At 41.1% G+C, this 20,171-nt stretch overlaps 1 protein-coding gene across 5 annotated transcripts in view; it reads left to right on the top strand.

Annotated features, from left to right (window-relative positions):
* fbxo25 (F-box protein 25) overlaps nt 1-20,171 on the top strand; it is a 78,106-nt gene that overhangs the window by 9,369 nt on the left and 48,566 nt on the right. For 4 of the 5 annotated variants that reach the window (XM_068021965.1, XM_068021986.1, XM_068021969.1 and 1 more), the window contains 3 exons: nt 10,632-10,735; nt 17,053-17,102; nt 17,186-17,278. In XM_068021965.1, coding sequence (XP_067878066.1) covers nt 10,632-10,735; nt 17,053-17,102; nt 17,186-17,278 — 247 coding nt within the window. The remainder of the gene's footprint in view (nt 1-10,631; nt 10,736-17,052; nt 17,103-17,185; nt 17,279-20,171) is intronic. The other variant, XM_068021976.1, reaches the window with a different exon arrangement.

Below are 20,171 nucleotides of genomic sequence, written 5' to 3'. Positions count from 1 at the left end.
TCATAAGATGGGTAAAATTGAAGAAGCTCATTTGGGCAATCAAAACCCATCCATCCAGAATAAAAAGTATACATGTTACGAGTGTTTTCCATTTGTTTTGTTAAATTTTGAGAATTTGTGTTTTAAAACTGAAAAGGTTCCATAGATGCTGGAACTTTGGGTGTTTTTTTATTGAAGAGGTCACCAGAAGGTTTGGACTGCGTTTGAACTATGAACAGTTACTGGAAGGCACCCGCTTTCAAATAAAAACCCAGCAGAGGTTGTTTTTGACTTGGGGAGATGCTCACAAAGGAGTGAGAGGCCAAGATTTATGGACATCAGGAGACTTGACTTTTGGAAAGCATTGGTTTCAATTTGAACTGTTAAAAAAGCCAGTTGCTTCTAGCCTGCGGGAGAACGCAGCTCATCTCTCCCGAAAAGAAACCCTGTATTTCTAATGTCCGATTCCTATTTCCTCCTGTATTTGAAGAAACCCTGCCTGCTTGAAGAATCCTTTGCACATCGAATGTGTGGGAACTGAAACCTTGTTGTTGCCTTCCTGCTGTAAGACCTACTTGGAGCCTCTGTAGCTACATCTCTTGGAAAGCCTACCTAAACTGATCATCATTGCTTGGAAAGGACTGTTCTAGGAAGATCCCATTGACAGCCATTGATGCATTTGGGATGCCTAACCAAAACAAAGGACATCTTTCCATACCTTCTTTTCAGCCCAAGTTTTTTTTTTCTCTTCTCTTTTCTTTGTAACAGCTTTAATCAAAAATCCCTTTTTCCCCGGTTAACATTTCAGGTTTGCGACCCTACATCAGAACTGTTCTGATGAAGGGTTGCAAACCTGCAACATTAACTCTGTTTCTCTCTCCACAGATGCTGCCAGACCTGATGAGTATTTCCAGCACTTTTTGCTTCCATTTCAGAGCTCCAGCAACTGCAATATTTTGCTCTTCTAATAATTTTGATGTTTATTAAAGAAACCTGGGAAAAATAGAGTATATAATTGACTGACTATCGGTAAGTGGGAAAATTTAAATACATGTTGTGACCTGTGGAGATGTGGGACTAGAATAAACAGTGCACTTCTCCTGCCTCGGTCGTAACAATGTCTCCATTGTGCTATTTTACTGATCTTAAACAGTCCGGATTGTTGTCTCCACTAACCTACCCAGAACATTATTCCAAACGTTGACCATTGTTTGTGTTCTGTTTTCCCTGGCATCTGTCCTAAGCTTTCATCAATTTCAACCTCTAGCCCCTTAGTTCTAGTATTTGGCAAATTCTCAAGTAGTCTTTCTGATTTAACCATAACTGTCATTAAACATCTTCTATATTTTCCTAGGGCCCCATCTTTGCTGCCTATTCCAGTGCTGAAGAGTCTCAATTTTGCCAGTGTTTCCTCATTTGGAGTCCTTTGATGCCAGGGATTAGCCTCATGGTTCTCTCTCTGCACTGTGTCTAGAGCTTGAGTGCTTTCCTTGTGAACAAGACATAACTGAGTTCAACATGCAGTCTCACCAGAACACTATAGTTTAAGCATGACATCTTCTAAATTGTACTGAACTGACCTAATATTTTGTATCCTATTTGTTTTGTTTATTGCTGCTCCACTGTTGTCATAGTTATACAGCACAGAAACAGGCCCTTCGGCCCATCATGTCTGTGCCGGCCATCAAGCACCTAACTTATTCTAGTCCCATTTTCCAGCGTTTGGCCCGTAGCCTTGTATGCTATGGCGTTTCAAGTGCTCATCTAAATACTACTTAAATGTTGTGAGGGTTCCTGATTCTACCACCACCTTCAGGCAATGCGTTCCCGATTCCAACCATCCTCTGGGTGGAAACAAATTTCCTCAAATCCCCTCTAAACCTCCTGACCCTTGCCTTAAATCTATGCCCCCTGGTTATTGACCCCTCTGCTAAGGGAAAAAGTCTCTTCCTTTCCAACCTATCAATGCCCCTCATAATTTTGTGTTTTAAGAACATAAGAAATAGGAGCAGGAATAGGCCATTAGGCCCCTCGAGCCTGCTCCGCCATTTAATAATATCATGGCTGATCTGATTGTGGCCTTAACTCCACTTCCTACCTGCTCCCCATAACTTTTGACTCCCTTGTCGATCAAAAATCTGTCTAACTCAGCCTTGAATATGTTCAATGACTCCGCTCCCACTGCTCTCCCGGGAAGAGAATTCCAAAAATAACAACCCCCTCAGAAGAAATTCCTCCTCATCTCCGTCTTAACAGGGAGACCTCTTATTTTGAAACTCTGCACCCTAATTCTACATTCCCCCACAAGGGGAAAAATCCTCTCCGCATCTACCCTGTCAAACAGCCTCAGAATCTTGTACATTTCAATCAGATCATCTCTCATTCTTCTAAACTCCAATGAGCATAGGCCTAACCCAGTCAACCTTTCCTCCTAAGTCAGCCCCTTCATCCTAGGAATGAGCCTAGTGAACCTTCTCTGAACTGTTTCCAATGCAAGTATAAGCCTCCTTGAGTAAGGAGACTAAAATTATACACTCTACTCTTGGTGCAGTCTCACCAATACCCTGTACAGTTGCAGCAAGACGTCCCTACTTTTTGCCAACATTCCATTTGTCACCTTTCATCAGTTGCTGTACCTGTATGCTAACTTTTTGTGATTCACGTACAAGGACACACAGCATTTTGCAGTCTCTCTCTACATGTTAATAATCTGCTTTTCTATTATTTTTGCCAAAGTGGACAACCTCACATCTTCCCACATTATACTCCATGTGCTAAATTTTTGCCCACTCACTTAACCTATCTATTATCCCTTTGCAGACACTTTGTGTCTTCCTCACAACTTGATTTCCTGCCTATCTTTGTATTGTCCACAAATTTGACTACAATACTCCCAATCCCTTCATTCAAGTCGTAAATATAGATCATAAATAGTTGAGGCCCCAGCACTGATCCCCGTGGCATTCCAGTAGTTAGTTTGCCAGCCTGAATTTTTTTATTTGTTTCATGGGATGTGGGTGTCCCTAATTTCCCTTGAGAAGGTGGTGGTGAGCTGCTGCCTTGAACTGCTGCAGTCCATCTCACCCGTAGTGCTGTTAGGGAGGGAGTTCCAGGATTTTTATCCAGTGACAGAGAAGGGGCAGTGATATATTTCCAAGTCAGGATGGTGCATGGTTTGAAGGGGAGCTTGCAGATGGTGGTCCATTTATCCTGACTCTCTGTTTCCTGTTAGTTAATCCATCCTCTATCCATGCTAATCATAGAAACAGAAAAAGTTTATGGCACAGAAAGAAGCCACTTGGCCCATGTCTCTGCTGGCTGAAAAACAAGCCACCCAGCCTAATCCCACCTTCCAGTATTTGGTCCATAGCACTGCTGGTTACGGCACTTGAGGTGCATATCCAGATGCCTTTTTAAATGAGTTGAGGGTTTCTGCCTCTACTGCCCTTTCAGGCAGTAAGTTCCAGACCCCCACCACCCTCTGGGTGAAAAAATATTTCCTCAGCTCCTCTCTAATCTTTCTACCAATCACTTTTTAAATCTGTGTCCCCTAGTCATTGACCTCTCTGCTAAGGTAAATAGGCTCTTCACATCCACTCTACCCAGGCCCCTCACAATCAAATCTTTTCTCGGCCTTTGTTTCAAGGAGAACAACCCCAGCCTATCCATTCTTTCCTCATTGCTGCATTTTTCCGGTTGTGGCAACATCCTCGTAAATCTCTGTACCCTCTAGTGCAATTACATCCTTTCTGTAATGAAGTGACCAGAACTGCACACAGCCCTCAAGTTGTGGCCTAACCAATGATTTATACAGTTCCAGTATAACCTCCCTGCTCTTGTATTCTGTACTTCGGCTAATAAAGGAAAGGGTTCCATGTGCCTTCTTAACCACCATAGTGACCTGTCCTCCTGCCTTCTGGGATCTGTGGACATTCACTCCAAGGTCCCTCACTTCCTCTACACCTCTCCGTATTCTCCCATTAATCGTGCATTCATTTGAGTTATTTGACCTCTGCAAATGCATCACCTCACACTTCTCCAAGTTGGATTCCATTTGCCACTTTTCTGCCTACCTGACCAGTTGATCCATATCTTCCTATAGCCTACAGCTGTCCTCCTTGCTATCTACCACATGGCCAATCTTTGTGTCGTCTGCAAACTTCCTGATCATGCCGCCCCCCCCCCCCCCCCCCGCCAAATTGTTAATGTATACCACAAAAAATAGGGGACCCAGTACTGAACCCTGTGGAATGCCACTGGAAACAGCCCTCCAGTCACAAACACCTGTTAACAATTGCCCTTTGTTTCCTGCCACTGAGCCAGTTTTGTATCCACCTTGCTACATTTTCCTGGATCCCATGTTCTTTTATTTATTTTTGAACCAGTCTGCCATGTGGGATCTTGTTAAAAACCTTGCTAAAATCTATGTAGACCACATCAACTGCACTGCCCTCATCAATCTTCCTTGTTATACAAAAAATTCAATCACGTTAGTCAGACAAGATCTTCCCTTAACACATCTATGCTGACTGCCCTTGATTAATCTGTGCTCTTCTAAGTGACAGATATATAATATGACAGTAGTATATTACCCCAACGCCATGAGTTTTTATCTTGTGTGGTAACCTTTTATGGGGCACCTTATCGAATGCCTTTTGGAAATCCAAATGCAGTACAGCTACTGGTTTCCCTTTATCCACCCTGCTTATTACATCCTCAAAGAACTCCAATAAATTTGTCAAGCATTATTTCCCTTTCATAAAACTATGTTGGCTGTGCCTGATTGGATTATGATTTTCTAAATGTTCTGCTACTGCTTCTTTAATAATGGATTCTAGCATTCTCCCAGTGACAGATGTTAAGCTAACTGGCCTATAATTTCCTGCTTTCTGTGACCACACACTGCCACCCTCCTTTTTTTCTTGAATAAGGTGTTACATTTGTGGTTTTTCAATCTGCTGGGACCTTTTCCAGAAACTAGGGAATTGTGCAAGATTACAACCAATGCATCCACTATCTCTGCAGCCACTTCTTTTAAGACCCTAGGATGCTTGCCATCAGTCCTGGGGATTTTTCAGCTTTCAGTCCCATTAGTTTTACTAATACTTTTTCTCTCATGGTGATTGTTTTAAGTTCCTCCACCCCTTTTGCCTCTTTATTTTCTGTTATTCTTGGCATGCTTTTAGTGTCTTCTTTTGCAAGACAGATACAAAATACTTGTTCAAGGTCTCTGCCATTTCCTTGTTTCCCATTATTAATTCCCCAGTCTCATCCTCTAAAAGAGCAACACTTACTTTAGCTACTCTCTTCCTTTTTATATATTTGTAGAAGCTTATACTGTCTTTTACTTCTTGCTACTTTACACTCCATACTCTAATTTCACCCTCTTTATATATTGTTTTAGTCATCCTCTGCTGATTTCTAAAATTTTCGCAATCTTCTGGCCTACCACTAATCTTTGCAGCATTTCAAACCTTTTTCTTTAAGTTTTATGCCATCCTTAACTTCCTTAGTTAGCCAAGGATGGTGCATCCTTTTCATAGTCTTTCTCAATGGAATACGTCTTTATTGAGAGTTATGAAATATCTCCTTACATGTCTGCCACAGCTTCACTGCTCTCTCTCACCTTTTAACTTATTTCCCAGTCCACTTCAGCTAACTTTGTCTTCATACTTTTGTAATTGCCTTTATTTAAGGTTAAGACATTTCTCACCCTCACTGAGTGTGAAATTCATCATGTTATGATCACTCTTGCCTAGAGGAGCCTTTACTATGAGGTCATTTATTAATCCCATCTCATTACACATTACCAGGTCTAAAATAGCTTGCTCCTGGGTGGTTCCAGGATGTATTGTTCTAAGAGGTTGTCCTCCATACACTCTATGAACTCCACCTTTGCCAATTTAATTAGTCCAATCTATATGAAATGGTGATAGTGACCACAATTCGGTTAGGTTTACCTTAGCGATGGGCAGGGACAGGTATATACCGCAGGGCAAAAATTATAGCTGGGGGAAAGGAAATTATGATGCGATTAGGCAAGGTTTAGGATGCGTAGGATGGGGAAGGAAACTGCAGGGGATGGGAACAATCGAAATGTGGAGCTTATTCAAGGAGCAGCTACTGCGTGTCCTTGATAAGTATGTACCTGTCAGGCAGGGAGGAAGTTGTCGAGCGAGGGAGCCGTGGTTTACTAAAGAAGTTGAAGCGCTTGTCAAGAGGAAGAAGAAGGCTTATGTTAAGATGAGACGTGAAGGCTCAGTTAGGGCGCTTGAGAGTTACAAGCTAGCCAGGAAGGATCTAAAGGGAGAGCTAAGAAGAGCAAGGAGAGGACACGAGAAGTCATTGGCGGATAGGATCAGGGAAAACCCTAAGGCTTTCTATAGGTATATCAGGAATAAAAGAATGACTGGCCCTAATCTAACTCTAATCAAGGATAGTAGTGGGAAGTTGTGTGTGGAATCAGAGGAGGTAGGGGAAGTATTAAATGAATATTTTGCGTCAGTATTTACAGTAGAGAAAGAAAATGTTGTCGAGGAGAATACTGAGATTCAGGCTACTAGGCTAGATGGGATTGAGGTTCACAAGGAGGAGGTGTTATCAATTTTTGGAAAGTGTGAAAATAGATAAGTCCCCTGGGCCAGATGGGATTTATCCTAGGATTCTCTGGGAAGCCAGGGAGGAGATTGCAGAGCCTTTGTCCTTGATCTTTATGTCGTCATTGTCGACAGGAATAGTGCCGGAAGACTGGAGGATAGCAAATGTTGTCCCCTTGTTCAAGAAGGGGAGTAGAGACAGCCCTGGTAATTATAGACCTGTGAGCCTTACTTCGGTTGTGGGTAAAATGTTGGAAAAGGTTATAAGAGACAGGATTTATAATCATCTTGAAAAGAATAAGTTCATTAGCGATAGTCAGCACGGTTTTGTGACGGGTAGGTCGTGCCTCACAAACCTTATTGAGTTTTTCGAGAAGGTGACCAAACAGGTGGATGAGGGTAAAGCAGTGGATGTGGTGTATGTGGATTTCAGTAAGGTGTTTGATAAGGTTCCCCATGGTAGGCTATTGCAGAAAATATGGAAGTATGGGATTGAAGGTGATTTAGAGCTTTGGATCAGAAATTGGCTAGCTGAAAGAAGACAGAGGGTGGTGGTTGATGGCAAATGTTCATCCTGGAGTTTAGTTACTAGTGGTGTACTGCAAGGATCTGTTTTGGGGCCACTGCTGTTTGTCATTTTTATAAACTACCTGGATGAGGGTGTAGAAGGGTGGGTTAGTAAATTTGCGGATGACACGAAGGTCGGTGGAGTTGTGGATAGTGCCGACGGATGTTGTAGGGTACAGAGGGACATGGATAGGCTGCAGAGCTGGGCTGAGAGATGGCAAATGGAGTTTAATGCAGAAAAGTGCGAGGTGATTCACTTTGGAAGGAGTAACAGGAATGCAGAGTACTGGGCTAATGGGACGATTCTTGTTAGTGTAGATGAACAGAGAGATCTTGGTGTCCAGGTGCATAAATCCCTGAAGGTTGCTACCCAGGTTAATAGGGCTGTTAAGAAGGCATATGGTGTGTTAGCTTTTATTAGTAGGGGGATCGGGTTTCGGAGCCACAAGGTCATGCTGCAGCTGTACAAAACTCTGGTGAGACCGCACCTGGAGTATTGCGTGCAGTTCTGGTCACCGCATTATAGGAAGGATGTGGACGCTATGGAAAGGGTGCAGAGGAGATTTACTAGGATGTTGCCTGGTATGGAGGGAAGGTCTTACGAGGAAAGGCTGAGGGACTTGAGGTTGTTTTCGTTAGAGAGAAGGAGGAGGAGAGGTGACTTAATAGAGACATATAAGATAATCAGAGGGTTAGATAGGGTGGATAGTGAGAGTCTTTTTCCTCGGATGGTGATGGCAAACACGAGGGGACATAGCTTTAAGTTGAGGGGTGATAGATATAGGACAGATGTCAGAGGTAGTTTCTTTACTCAGAATAGTTGGGGCGTGGAACGCCCTGCCTGCAACAGTAGTAGACTCGCCAACTTTAAGGGCATTTAAGTGGTCATTGGATAGACATATGGATGAAAATGGAATAGTGTAGGTCAGATGGTTTCACAGGTCGGCGCAACATCAAGGGCCTGTACTGCGCTGTAATGTTCTAATTCTAATAAAACTAAAATCGCCTACGATTATTGCAATACCTTTCCTACAAACCCCCATTGTTTCTTTGATTTATATTCGGTCCTACAGTGTAGATATTGTTAGGGGGCCTATAAACTACTCCCACCAGTGAGTTCTTTCCTTTGCTATTTCTTATCTCCATCCAAACTGATTCTACATCTTGACCTTCTGAGCCAAGATCATTTCTCATTACTATACTGATCTCATCCTTTATCAACAGAGATACCCCACCTCCTTTTTCTGTTTTTTTTTTTTCCCGATCCTTCCAAAATGTCAGTCTCCTTGAATATTTAGTTCCCAGCCTTGGTCACCTTGTGACCACATCTCTGTAATGGGTATCATATCATATATACCCATTTATTTTTATTTGTGCTGTCAATTCATCCATCTTGTTATCATATTCTTATCTCCTTTCTCCTGCACCATTAACTGTTTCTACACCATCCTTCGTATATATGTGATATTCATTTTTTTTCTGCCATTGTGTAATACCATGCACTTATTTATATTGAATTCATCTGCCACTGATCTTCCCAATTGCATTTGATTTCCCTAACACACTCTTTCGGTCCTTGGCTGCTTTGCGAGCGACTAGATGTTTTTTCAATCCCAGTTTGCATTGTGGGATTTACTAAACTGAATCTTACAGAATTGCATGAAAATGTTTGGGGTTGTAAAGCAAATAAAAGCTGTGCAGTGCCTACATATTTTTGTTTACAATTTTACATGGGGGGGAAAAGAAAATCAATTTAGGATCTGTCTGGACCACATGCATAATCAGTGTTATAATTACATAATTACTTCTGTTCACAGTCACTTACCAAAAGTGTATCAGCAGGAAATCCCAAATATACATCATTGTTAAATCTGAATATTTGTGCCTAGTAATCATTAACTAAATAAACCAATTGAGGCATTCACTGTAGATAACCTCTCATTACTACTACATTTTGTTTCCATATATAAATTTTTAATTGAGAAGTTAAGGTTATATACTTTACAAAAAATATACTTAACATTTTTGGATAGTTATAAGTTCCTCATTGGAAACTAAACAATCTGTCATCCTGTCTTTGACATCATTTCAGTGTGAAAGTTTCATCATGCGGTGTCTTTGGAATTAAAATATGCATTCATATCAAATTTTAACATCAACATCAGAGAAGAACCATCCTGCAATGCCAGTTTTGAATTAAATCTCTAATCTAAAGTATTTTTTAATTCCTTGTTTCCCTATTTTCATAATATATAGCATAACAAGTAGTTCTTTCAGAGCTACAAATGTCCTTTTGAGTGTGGCATATTTCATTACCAACTCATTGCTATTTAAAAATATTGGGTGCCCAAGAACACAAGGAATAGGATTAGACCATATGGCCCATCGCTCCTGCTCTGCCATTCAATATGATGGCTGATCTTGGGTTTCAACTCCATTTTCCTGCCCGCTCGCCATATCCCTTGATTCCCTGAGAGGCGCAAAATCTGTCTATCTCAGCCATAAATGTATTCAACGATGGCACATCCACAGCCATCTGGGTTAGAGAATTCTGACGATTCACAACCCTTTGAGTGAAGTAATTTCTCCTCATCTCAGTCCAAAATGATCGGCCTCTTAACCTGAGACTGTGCCCCCATGTTTTAGATTCCCAGACCAGCAGAAACAATCTACCTTATGCAGCCCCTTCAGAATCTTGTATATTTCAATGTGATTGCCTCTCATTGTTCTAAACTCCAGAGAATATAAGCCCAATTTACTCAGCCTGTCATCATAGGATGACCCCCTCATCCTGGGGACCAGTTTAGTGAACCTTTGCTGTGTTACCTCCAATGCAAGTATATCCTTTCTTAAATGTGGAGACCAAAACTGCGCACACTACTCCATATGTGGTCTCACCAAAACTCTCTACAATTCTAGCAAGATGTCCTTATTCCTGTACTCCAATCCTCTTGCAATAAAGGCCAACATACCATTTGCCTTCCTAATTGCTTGCTGTACCTGCATGCTAACTTTCTGCATTCCTTGTACAAGCGCACCTAAGTCTCTTTTTGAATATCAGCACTTGCTAATGTCACGTCTTTTCTATGCTTATGACCAAAGTGAATGACTTCATACATTATACTCCATCTGCCATCTTGTTGCTCTATATCTCTTTGCAGCCTCTGTGTCCTTCCCAGATCTTACCTTTCAACCTACCTTTGTATCATCAGCAAACTTAGATACATTACTCTGTCTCTTCATCTAAGTAATTAATGTAGATTGTAAATAGTTGAAGCACAGCACTCATCATTGCGGTACTCCACTATTCACTGCCTGCCAACTTGAAAATTGAGTTTATGCCCACCCCTTGCTTCCTGCCCATTAACTAATCCTCTATCATGCTATTATATTAGTATTTATTTAGCCACATGAAACCTTTTGCATAAAATTAATTTCAATACTCTGATTGCACTGTATATCAAGTGTTTGAAGTCTCTTTTTCAATAGGTTGCAGGAAGAGAACAAGGAAACTAAAATTATTGCGGAAGACTGTGAGGTGGTAGTGAAAAAGAGGAAGAAGGATCACTTCAACAACAAAACAAAAACCCAATGTAAAGTTTTTAATCACCTATTTTAAAGTGAATGATAAACATTGCAGGCTAAATTATTTGACCCTTTCAGTTATGGAAAAACCTATAAATGATTATTCACGTGTTGATCAGGTACTGTAATATTACTCTAATAATCTAGTTTGTGATTATAGAACTCCATGGTTTAATGCCAAGTGCAGTAATATTTTTGATGCCAAACTGTGCACTTTTTTCCAGATGTGTGTTCGTGCACTTTTTTGCCTTAAAATAGAACATCTTTTATCACTGCAAGATCTAATTTTGCTGATTTTTTTCTTTTATAATTCCCTTGAATTCCTGTTTGAAATATAAATATAGAAAAGGACATCATTTAGTTAATTATGGAAACTGTTGTGTCTCTTAAACACCCAAGTTGTTGTGATAATGTAATGGCTGCTTTTGTTTGAGACTCTCTGGAACATTCTCTCTAGATATAACAGTATAAGAGGAGACCCTCAAATGTAATTGCTACAGAATGCTTGCAGCCATTAAGGGACTGTCTAGGGTTCAATTTACAATATACAGGTGCAATACTTATAAATTTCCTTCCTCAGAATTCCAAGGTGACAGCAACCACCTCCAAGAGTGAGCCTGATTAGCAACAACCCAGCTATAGAGATAGTGAATGGATTTGGTGGTTAACTTTCAAAATTCTTTAGATTCTGGAAGGGTTCCCTCAGACTGGAAAGTAGGAAATGTAACCCCGCTAAGAAGGGAGTGAGAGAGGAAATGTCAAACTAACAGGTCTGTAGTTCTCCATCAGCAGTAGGGCAAATGTTATAATCTATTATAAAGGATGTGAGAACTGGACACTTGGAAAATAATATAATTGGGCAGAGTCGATATGGATTTATGAAAGGGAAATCATGTTTGACAAACTTGTTGGGAGTTTTTTGAGGATGTTGCTCATAGCATAGATAAAGGAGAACCAATGGATGTGGTATATTTGGATTTTCAGATGACTTTTGATAAGGTCTCACAGGAGGTTCGTAAACAAAATTAGAGCACATGGGATTGGGGGTAACATACTGCTATGGATTGAGAATTGGTTAACAGACAAACAGAGAATAGGAATAAATGGGTCATTCTCAGGGTGGCAGGCTGTTACTAGTGAGGTACTGCAAGGATCAGTGCTAGGGCCACAGCTGTTCACAATCGAGTAAATGATTTGGATGTGGGACCAAATGTAATATTTCCAAATTTGCTGATGACACATTCCCACCAAGTTTTGTAAATTGTGAGGAGAATGCAAAGAGGCTTCAAGGGGATTTGGATAGGCTGAGTGAACGGGTAAGGATATGGCAAATGGAATATAATGTGAATAAGTGTGAAGTTATCCACTTTGGTAGAAAAAACAGAAAGGCAGAGTATTACTTACATGGTGTGAGATTGGGAAGTGTTGATGTCCAAAGGGACCTGGGTGCAAGCAAGCAATTGGGAAGGCAAATGTTGGCATTCATTGCAAGGAGATTTGAGTACAGGAGTGAAGATGTCTTGCTGCAATTAAATAGAGCCTTGGTGAGACTGCACCTGGAGCATTCTGTACAGTTTTGATCTCATCTAAGGAAGGATGTACTTGCTATAGAGGGGTGCAGTGCAGGTTCACCAGACTAATCCCTGGAATGGTGGGATTGTCTTATGACTAGAGATTGCAGAAACTGGGCCTATATTCTCTAGTTTCAAAGAATTAGAAGTGATTTCATTGAAACTTACAAATTTTTTACAGGGCATGACAGGGTAGATATGGATAGGGAGTTTCCCCTGGCTGGTGAGTCTCGAACCAGGGGTCACAATCTCAGAATAAGGGGAAGGCCATTTAAGAGTGAGATGAGGAGGAATTTCTTTACTCAGGGTGGTGAGTCCTTGGAATTTTCTACCCCAGAGGATTGTAGAAACTCGATCATTGAGCATATTCAAGACAGAAATCATTAGATTTCTGGATACTAATGACATCAAGGGATGTGGGGATAGTGGGGGAAAAATGGTGTGGAGGCAGATCATCAGCCATGATCTGTTTGAGTGGTGGAGCAGGCTTGATGGGTGGAATGGCCTACTCCTGCTCCTATGTTCCTAACTTTGTCAGAAAGTGATTAAGAGGGGGAAAAAAGCACTCCTTGTAATAAGCAGGAAATATGGGCTATGCCAACACTAGAACCATAATGAAAACCATTACATTCATATAATTATCCACAAGTCCAAACAATTTTGAGGTATTTTGACCTTTGTCAAAATTACTCAAAACGTTTCCTCAATGGGCAAGCTCAAACTCCTAACAGGAGCTGTAGAATGTGAGTGTTAAATTGAATAGCCCCCAAAAATGGGCATAGGGATCGCAATGCGCAATTAACTGGCACACGTTCATTGTGATGCTGGCAGCATGTCAAATTTATGCTGCCTTCTGTTTTAAATGATTGCAGCGTGCAGCAAGCACGCCCCGCGCTGTTCATTGTCTGCATGCATCAACAGGGGTCTGGTATTACGAGTGCAAAGTGTTACATAAAAGCATAACAACAGAAAATACATAGGCAGCATCTGTAGGGAGAGAGAGAGTTAAAGTTTTAGGTTGATTATCTTTTGTCAGAAGTGGAAAAAGCTAGAGTTGTAACAAGTCTTAAGCAGTACAGAGCTTAAGAGGTCAGGGGAAAGAACAAAAAGCAAGGTCTGTGATAGGGTGGAAGGTAGGAGTGGTTAAATAACAAAAAGGATGCTGGTGCAAGGCAAAAAGAGACTGTAATGGGACAAGTAAAGAAAATATGAGGAGGTGTAAGGAGTGATAGCAGAATCATTACTGACAACTGCTATCTGGAAAATTATTGGGGGGGAAGGTTTTGATCTGAATTTGTTGAACTCGATATGTTGAGCTCTGAAGGCTGTTTTTTAAAAAAAAAATTAGGTGGTGTTCTTCAAGTTTGCGCTGAGCTTCATTGGAATAGCATAGGAAGCTGAGAACAGAGGTCAGAGTGGGAGTGAATTAAAATTACAGGTGACCAGAAGGTCGTGGTCACACTTGAGGACTGAATGATTGGTTTCCTCTACAGTGGGGAGACAATTGTGGACAGCAAATATAATGTACTAAATTGAACGAAGTCCAAGCAAATCGCTTTTTCACCAGGAAGGAGTGTTTGGGGCCTAGGATGGTGAGAGGGGAGGAGGTAAAAGGGAAGCTGTTATATCTGCACTTGCACTGGAAAGTACTGAACATGAGGATGTCTTTGGGTTGGTAGAGCAGTGGACTGAGGTATCGCAGCAGGAATAGTTGCTTTGGAATGCTGGGAGATGAGGGGAAGATGTGTTTGGTGGCAACATGCTGGAGATGGCTGAAATCACGGAGGATGATCCATTGATTATAGAGGCTGGTGGGGTGGAAAGTGAGGACAAGGGGAGCTTTTAGAATGGTTTTGGGAAGCAGAAGAAGGGGACACACATTCGAGGGCCCTGTCAACCACGGTGGAGGGGAATCCTCGGTTGAGGAAAAGACATATTGAAGCACTGGTATGGGAAAATAGCTTTGTATGAACCGATGAGAGTGGGAGTATGGAATAGAGTCCTTACAGGAAAAGGCTGGGCATATGTTTAGTCAAAGTCACTGGGAGTTGGTGAGCTTATAGTAGATATTGGTTGAGAGCCTATCCCTAGAAATGGCGAAAGAGAATACTCTTCTCCACTCACTCGCTCTAATCTGCTTCCCTCTGAACTTCTTGGACTCTTAGCGTTGGATCAGAGAAAACATTATCATTAAATCTGCTGAGCAGGTTTTTTTGTTATTGGTTCGCAAATAAATCTCTCTCTACCTTGCTGAGGCTGAATGCTAATTCTGACACACCTCCTGGGCCATGACTCCATCACAAAACAACAAGCCATAATTTCCAAGACTGTCACTGACCTCATCTGAAGATCTTCCCTCCATGGCCTCCAACCTCATTGTCCGCCAACCCTGCACAGCCTGCTTCTGCCTCCTTCCTAAGATCCACAGCCAGACTATCCTGGTAGGCACATCATTTCTGCCTATTGTTGCTCCACAGATCTGATTTCTTCCTATCTCAACCTTGTCTGGTCTTTTCCCACCTACATCTTTGACTCTTCAGATACCCTTCACCACTTTAACATTTTTCAGTTTCCTTTTGTATTGTTGGAAGGAGGACAATGTAATGGTCAGTGGTAGAGGAAAGGTAGGGAGTGTTGGTGAATGGGGAGCTGTGGTTGAAGTTACTGGTATCGCTCATGAATTATTTGATTAGAGCCCATGCAGAAAGAGACTCTCTACCCTGCATTCTCCCTTCCTCTTCCTGTTCCTCCACTTACTGTTGCACATCTTCCGCCTCTTCCTTCTAGTTCCTGCTTCTCACCTGACAAGTGGTGGCAAGGGTTGTTCCCTCATAATGGCTAGGTTGTGTAGGAAGCAGCATACTACCACAATTCTTAATACCTGCTCTGAGCACTACAGGGCTCCTTGAGTTGTCCAGGCAGCAGAGTGTTGTTTGAGGACACAAAATGGTGTGGTCTAATTTTTTGTGTGTGTGCATTCATCTGTGTGTGATTACACACCAGTTGCACATTGAAAGAGTGGAATTCCTTTCCATTCAGGAAAGTCACATGAGACGCATGCAAAACAGTTTGCATGCAGTCAACAACACCCTGCACTATGGCGAAGCCTGAAATCTATGGAAACTCGTGTGATTGTTCCACTTGCTTATATGTGGCAAGAGGAAATGAGGTGAAGCTGTTTCTCTTTGTGCAGACAGCCTCTGTGACCTCTCTTTTATGCAGCAGTGTACTGCATCTACGAGACATTGCTTGCTCCAGTAGCAGCCTGGAAGGAGTCATGCGCATAAGAGTTAAGAGCTATGGTGACCTTGACCATCATGGGCATTGTGATTCTTGCCCTGCTCTGAGATTGCAGTTGTGGTTGCAGCAGTCAGCAGATTTCAGTCACGATCGCTTTAGTGAAGTGCAGATGTTTCGAGCATTGGTTATCGTTGAAGTTCAATAAGAGAATTGCTCCCAAAGACCCTTGGTGGATGTGGCTTGTTGCTGAGACCTCGAGAGCTCTTCTTGCGCAATGTCACCTCCCCAACTCTTTCCCCCCCCCCCCCCCCCCCCCAAAGCAGCTTTGTGGTGCTATCCATGGTGCCTCATTATTCTTCCAGTCATGCTCAAATCCAAGAGGAAGGCATCCAAATTGCCCATGTCTGGAAACTTCTTGTTCTTTAAATCAGCAAAAAGTGCTTGAGACCAGCCAGACCTCTCCCTTTAGACTATTGAAATTTTAGACAAATATCGGAAAGTTCAAAAACACAATTGCACCAACAGCGCGAAGAAATAATCCAGTAACTAAGTAGTAAGTAGTTCATGATCCCTTTTAAGTAGCACTGGTTGGAGGGGTCTCATGCCACCTAACGTCATGCTCAACATGTGAGGTTAAGACAGTGTAAGCTGGTCGCTGTTAGGAGTGGTCATTAATTGCAGTGCTAGCCAGCAAAATTGTGTGCTTGCTGTCATTAATTTTTGATCACCGTCTTATCTGTCCTTGTAGCGGCTGTTCCCATTGGGCATTTTGGTGCTTTTACCAAGATGCCATCTTTTGCTAAAGGTGGGCTAAACTGGCATTGCAGCTCAAGATCTCATCTGTCACCTCTGAGGCTCTTCAGGTGCCTAAAGTGTCCAGGAAAATCTTGCTGGCTGCCACGCCCCACCAGGTGTTTTCTCGCTGCAAGGAAGGTAAAGAAATGTGCTTACAGCAGCTGATATTTTTGGTGGCTGATCTCGCTTCAGAGGCCAGTGGATGCCTTCGATCAGGTTACATGTTTCCTCACCTGTAAAATTTAGATGGTGGTGGAAAATACAAATATCTTTATTTTTATGAAACTGATTCTCAGCCTTGATGTTTTATTGGTAAGAGAAAATTATTCTGAGCAATGGATAATCTGTTCTGTAGATAGGAGAGACAGGAAGTCAAAAATGGAAGTATGAGAATGGGGAAACTAGATTGGTATTTGGAAGCAAGTTCCAACCAAAAGTAAAATATATCGAATCTTCTACCAAGTCTAACTACTCAAGATGCTATCATTGGATTTTAACCTATAAAATTTATGCAAAAAGCAACAATGTTAAGAAAATAGTCACAATCTTGTGATCTTGTAACAGCATACACCTAGTAAAGATAAAGTAGAAGTTAATACACTAGATACAACACTACAGGTGTCGGCATATGTATCAGCTGGTATGAATGTCACATCATCCAATTATTAACCACAGAATACTTTGGGGGAAAAAAGTATTTTATATTTCATGTTTTTCAGACTTCTATCAGGAAAAGTGGATCTGTGTTCATAAAGGAAGCACCAGAGAAGTAGGTATATTTTGCTGTGTAATCTTCATATTCATTTTAGTTTTATCCCTGTTTTAAATGTTATGGTTTTACTTTATTTGTAGAGACATGGTTATTGTACACTGGGAGAAGCTTTTAACCGCTTGGATTTTTCAAGTGCAATTCAAGACATGAGAAGATTCAATTATGTTGTTAAAGTAAGTAGTTTCTTTGAAATTTACATCATTCTTCATAGAGAGATACAGCACTTCGGCCCACCGAGTCTGTGCTGACCAACAACCACCCATTTACACTAATCCTACATTAATTCCATATTCCCTACCACGTCCCCACCATTCTCTTACCACCTACCTACACTAGGGGCAATTTACAATGGCCAATTTACCTATCAAACTGCAAGTCTTTGGCTGTGGGAGGAAACCGGAGCACCCGGCAGAAACCCATGCGGTCACAGGGAGAACTTGCAAACTCCGCACAGACAGTACCCAGAAGCGAACCCGGGTCACTGGAGCTGTGAGGCTGTGGTGCTAGCCACTGCGCCATCCCAATACTGGCAATTGAGATACAAACAGAGTATCCATCGTACACAAGTTACTGGAAGAGAACTCTCATTTATTGTATACCGCTAAGTTATCATTCAAAAACAGAATCACCAAGATAACTGTCCCTTAGCAGTTTGGCATCCCACAGCAGCCATAAAACTCTCCCACTTCTTAAGAGTCTGCGCAACCCGCATTGTCACAGCTCAGATGTTCATGGCTATTTAGTTTCCTGTCAAATTGCCATGCTAAGGATAATAGTTTCTTGGTATCTTTTTCTGTTAAAGAATGGGTTATCCAGGTCTCTTTCCCCGCAATTTTTCTAGTCACTGACCACCCTCATTCATTCAATTCCATCTGCCCTTGCAGATAATTCTACTGTCGAATCATCAACAGCTTTCAGATCATAGACACTTCCATTCCTGCCATGCAATAGCTGAAATGGTGCAGCTTGATCGCCTTCAGATTTTGGCTGTGCTACAAGAGCATTCATTTCTTCAAATACTATTTCTTTGTATTGCTAGCCTAGTCAACAGTTAAGGGGAGTGAAATTTAACTGAGGGCACAAAATGGATAGTAGATCAGCTGCATATTATACATCTGGCTCTATTTTCCTTTCCCTTTGTCAAAAGGAAAATTGGGTGAAGTTTCATATTTTAGTCTCCACCCTTAATCTTTAAATCCTAACTTTTGAAATTGAGAGTCATTGTATTGCTTTTTAGATTACTACTTTCGCCTAACCTTCCTCGCACGATCCTACGTGCTTTAAAAAAAAAATTAGCTTGTGTTGCTTAATTATTTCAGATTTTCTTGGTTTTCTATTTTTACGTCTTGGTATTCTGCATATGGCCTTTCGTTAGATTGGTCAAAAAATCTCAAAGCTGGTTTGCTTCATAGCTACCTCCCAAGATAATTTTCACCATCTAGTATGTAATTAATTATGCAGATATTGAAAGAATTGAGATGCAAATTTGAGTGACAGTTCCATTAGTATTGGAAAATTTTTTATTTAGGATACCAGCCAATAAGTCACAGGAGAAATAATGAACAAAGCTCCAAATAATTTGTCGTACTGAACCCACATCAACTCTCTCCCCTGCTTCTCTTCTTCAATCCACCCCCTCCCCCAAACAAAACAAACATACAATTTCAGGATTTACACTACCTTTTCCAGATTGAGTAAAATGCACAACTAAATCTAAACTAATTCTAAAGAACATATTTCTATTTGGGATAGTGTAAAGTATCAAATGATGGTTAGATTGCATTCTTCAGTTTTTTTTTTTTTGGTTTTTATTGTCTTTAGAAGTACAGTAGATATGAAACAGATTAAATTTATTCACATCCACTGGCATTACTTGAATTGCAAAATTTGATGTGTAAATTAGCTTAGCTTGTTACCAAGAAGATTGCATTGCCATGGCTAAGTTTTATATAATAAAATCATAAATGCATATATTAAGAACACGTTTTATTTGACTACAAAAAAATTAATCAGTTACCTTTCCCTGGTCACAATTTGTGATTTTTATTTTCCGTTTTCGCAGTTAATTGCAGATTGATTTTGATGATTATACTTTTTAGATAAGAAATCACGGCTGAGAAGTGAGCTTTAATTTTGTAGTTCACTGTAACTGAGTAAATTTACCCTTATCTGAGACATTTGGCATCACAAATATTACAGTTCAAAAGAATTTTGAGTTCCAGGACAAAGATATTCCACTGTAATTTGTGGAATAGTTCGTGTTTTGACTCGTTGGAGTCAGTGTTTTTGTTTTTCAAATTGATTGCATGCAGAGTGATCAGCACACAGACTTATTTATGTTGCTTTTTCTAAAAGCATTCATGGCGGGAGTGTTCATTTTCAGAAAGAAAGAAATTGTATTCTAGTTCTAGTTGCTGAATGTAGTACTTAGCATGTCATCCTGTTCTTCAGATCATTTGCAGTAAGAACCATTTATAACCAGTGTTATAAACTGTTATGGAAAATGATATATACATTCTAAATTATGGGTTCTTTCCTTTCTCCCTAACTCAGGTCACAAACTTGAACAGATGTAGTAGACAAGTGGTTTAGCCAGTTACCACCAGATCTGGCTGGTCCACGTAAAGCACTATTGAGTCCTGCTGTCATCTGAAAAAACTGCTTACTATTCCAGGATCATCCTGGAATGTAAAAGTAACCAGGGGCTTCTTTTCTCCAATGCAAGCCATCTTAGTAAACCCCCCTCACCAGTCTTCTCCACCCTTGCCTCCAACAACAAGCACAAGGAGCTCATGGATTACTTTGTCACCAAAATTGGGACCATCTGATCAGCTGCCTTTGTCAATATCCTCCTTTCCCTAGTGCACTGAGCCAAACCACCTCTAAGGCTGCCACCTGCCCTTGCCCAGAACTAGTTTCCTTCTCTAGTTTCTCTCCTATCTCCCATCAGGCCCTCTACGAGCACATCTCGTCCATGAGGCCCACCTGCTGCTCTCTCTACCCTATTCCCACTAAACTACTGACCACCCAATTTCCCTTCCTGGCTCCCACATTACCTAGTAACAT

Source organism: Heterodontus francisci, chromosome 3 (genome assembly GCF_036365525.1).
Source record: "Heterodontus francisci isolate sHetFra1 chromosome 3, sHetFra1.hap1, whole genome shotgun sequence".
In the NCBI taxonomy this organism is placed as follows: Eukaryota; Metazoa; Chordata; class Chondrichthyes; order Heterodontiformes; family Heterodontidae; genus Heterodontus; species Heterodontus francisci.
This window is presented reverse-complemented; position numbering and strand designations above follow the sequence as displayed.